The sequence below is a fragment of the Acyrthosiphon pisum genome, chromosome A2 (assembly GCF_005508785.2).
Source record: "Acyrthosiphon pisum isolate AL4f chromosome A2, pea_aphid_22Mar2018_4r6ur, whole genome shotgun sequence".
In the NCBI taxonomy this organism is placed as follows: Eukaryota; Metazoa; Arthropoda; class Insecta; order Hemiptera; family Aphididae; genus Acyrthosiphon; species Acyrthosiphon pisum.
This window is the reverse complement of record NC_042495.1, coordinates 5,116,608-5,119,151: the sequence shown is the minus strand read 5'-3', so window position 1 is coordinate 5,119,151 and position 2,544 is coordinate 5,116,608. Positions and strand designations below refer to the sequence as shown.

The window sequence follows — 2,544 nt, the reverse complement described above, 5'->3', positions numbered from 1 at the left end:
AGCCAAAATGTATAATATAAATATACTAGCTGATCCCGTGCACTTCGTTTCCTGGCAACCAATAATTGTTATTATGATAGTTTCAAAACCCATGGCAACCATTTATAAACAAAAATGTCCATAGGAAATATCAAAATCCCTGTTTGAGCACCTCCCGGGGTTGATCATCTTCCTTTTTATATTAGCCTATCTTCTTTATATACAAAACATTCCATCGGAAATTTCAAAATAATATATAAAATGTTGGTATGGTAATATGGACACACACCCACATACATTCATTTTTATATATAGAGATTTTTAGAATTATATTCAAATGACCGGACTGCTGATATTTCATTAGCTTTTGAAGATTTGTCATCCCTAATTTGATTCTCATATTTATACGAAATAATGCTGTTGTTGGTTCTATGCAGAGAAGAAACCAGGCACTATTGGTTTCATATCATATTAGTTGTTTCAATTTAATTTTCAATGACAGTATCCTCTGAAGATCCAAGACATTTTGCAATGTCAAAACTGGAGTCTTTTAGATCTTGATAAAATCCTTTGCTAACTATAATATTACCCTGAAAATAAATATAAACAATATAGCTTTAAGGTTAATACAATATTATATTTGCCAGTAGTCCAAATATTAAAGACAGTGTTATATAGTGTTTAATTTTACACATTAGGTAGTAAGTACCTAAATACTTTGAAAAAAAAAACAAACAACAAATATGAAATAGATAAATACCGTGGTAAATAGTACAGGTAGATCGTCTTTACACACTTTAGGTACCTACTGTAAAAATACAACACCGCAAACAAAATTATAAAATTATTGTATTGTACATTATAATATAGTACCTATATCATGACATATTATCAGTCGAAAACAAGTGTACGATTGGTAAATAGTAGTCGAAACGAGAAATCGAATACTACGGTCGAAACGCCGATCGAAAACGGATTTTTAAATTGGTTGTAAATATACCCGCTTTCGACCAAATTTTGATCGAAAACCCTTTTCGATTGATTTGTGAATAGCCCCCCAGGCTATAATAAAATATAATAACAATATAAAATATTGTGGTCGACTGAACGATGATGATTGTTTCCTGTCGGTCAAAACGTTTTGTCTGCCGTGAACCGGTTGATGAGTTCGAGAGCCCATACTGGCTGATCGGCTGGCACCATGTGACCGGCATCCCTGACCAACAGTACGGTTAGCGGACCGGACGCGGTCGCGTAACCGGCCACGGTGGTCTCGTTTTCGTTGTCGCATCGAATCTTCTTTTCGCAAACGCGCCAAATGGTGCGCGAGGATTCGCTCCGAAATCGTTCCGCGCCCGACCACTCTAGCGACTGGGCCATGTGCATGGTGCCCCGGTGGTGGAGCTTGATGTCAAGCTGCCCGCTGTACAACAGAACCCTGTAGCGTCCAGCGTCCAATATAGCGGCCAACCACGGCGCCACCGACCGCATCACGTCACCAAGCATGTGTTGATAGACTACCTTATTCAAGTAGATCATCCGCCGTTGGCCAACGTGTAGCGCGGCACGCACGGACGGTTTTTCCACGAACTGCATCCAATCGTTGTCCGACGGCGGTTTCCGGTCCAACCGCAAGTTGTAGTAGTGTTGCATGCCGGTCAGGTTCTGGAACAGTGTTGGGTACGGGTAGAATATGCCGTTCAACATCTCGTCGTATGTTCGGAACGCGCCCTCGTAGTCGCCGTCGAGGATCTGAGCGTGAATAACATTATCGATTTGTTCAATTTTGTGCTTTCCGTTTTCTGTAACCGTTTCAAAAAACGTTCGTTTTAATAATATGTTTATCGTATAATATATAATATATTTTCATAATAATTTTGTTTATTATATTACATACTATATCTTACTAAGGTAAACACTAAGATTAAGACTATGTTGTGTGACTAAAATATGTATAAGTTGTAAATACATATTTTCAAATGTAATTTACGATTATACTTTAAATATATGTGATATATAAAACTTAAGCTTAATGTATTTGAATTAATAATATTAAAAGTTTTCAATAATAAACCTTAAATTTATTAAACTAGTTTAAGGTTAAGTAATTTTCTCAAAAACGTTTTAACCAAGTAGGTATAAGTGTTTATAATAAGGATACCTTTTGATGATTTTTTACCGGATTCAACATTATAATATGATTATTTGTATGAGAACAACGTGGACGGAATATTATCATATTATGAAGTTACCGTCAATGAACCCGTGTTGGTACAGGTACTCGCTGTAGAACAGCTGGTTGAGAGGGTCGACTAGGCCGTTGCCAATAGCCAAACCCTTGAGATTGATCTTGACCTTGGCCGCGGGGTTGTTCTGGTGAATGGCGTATGACACGACCGGCACGTAGTGGCCAGCGAATGATTCACCAGTCACATAGAAATCGTTGTGCTGATACTCAGGAAATAGCTCGAAAAACTGCACCAGGGTGACGTACAGGTTCCGGGCGACGTCCATCTCGTCAGTACTATAACCGGAATCGTCACCAGTGTAGCTGAACCCTGTTCC

At 38.2% G+C, this 2,544-nt stretch overlaps 1 protein-coding gene across 1 annotated transcript in view; it reads right to left on the bottom strand.

Moving 5' to 3' along the window:
- Positions 1 to 591: 591 nt before the first annotated feature.
- Positions 592 to 2,544, bottom strand: part of LOC100165813 (venom serine carboxypeptidase-like) — a 2,916-nt gene continuing 963 nt past the window's right edge. Inside the window, exons 3-4 of the mRNA XM_029490648.1 lie at positions 2,232 to 2,544; positions 592 to 1,781 (exon numbers count right to left, since the gene is read on the bottom strand). The exon at positions 2,232 to 2,544 is cut by the window's right edge and continues 1 nt beyond it. Of these exons, the coding sequence (XP_029346508.1) occupies positions 1,111 to 1,781; positions 2,232 to 2,544 (984 nt within the window). The 3' untranslated portion in view covers positions 592 to 1,110. The remainder of the gene's footprint in view (positions 1,782 to 2,231) is intronic.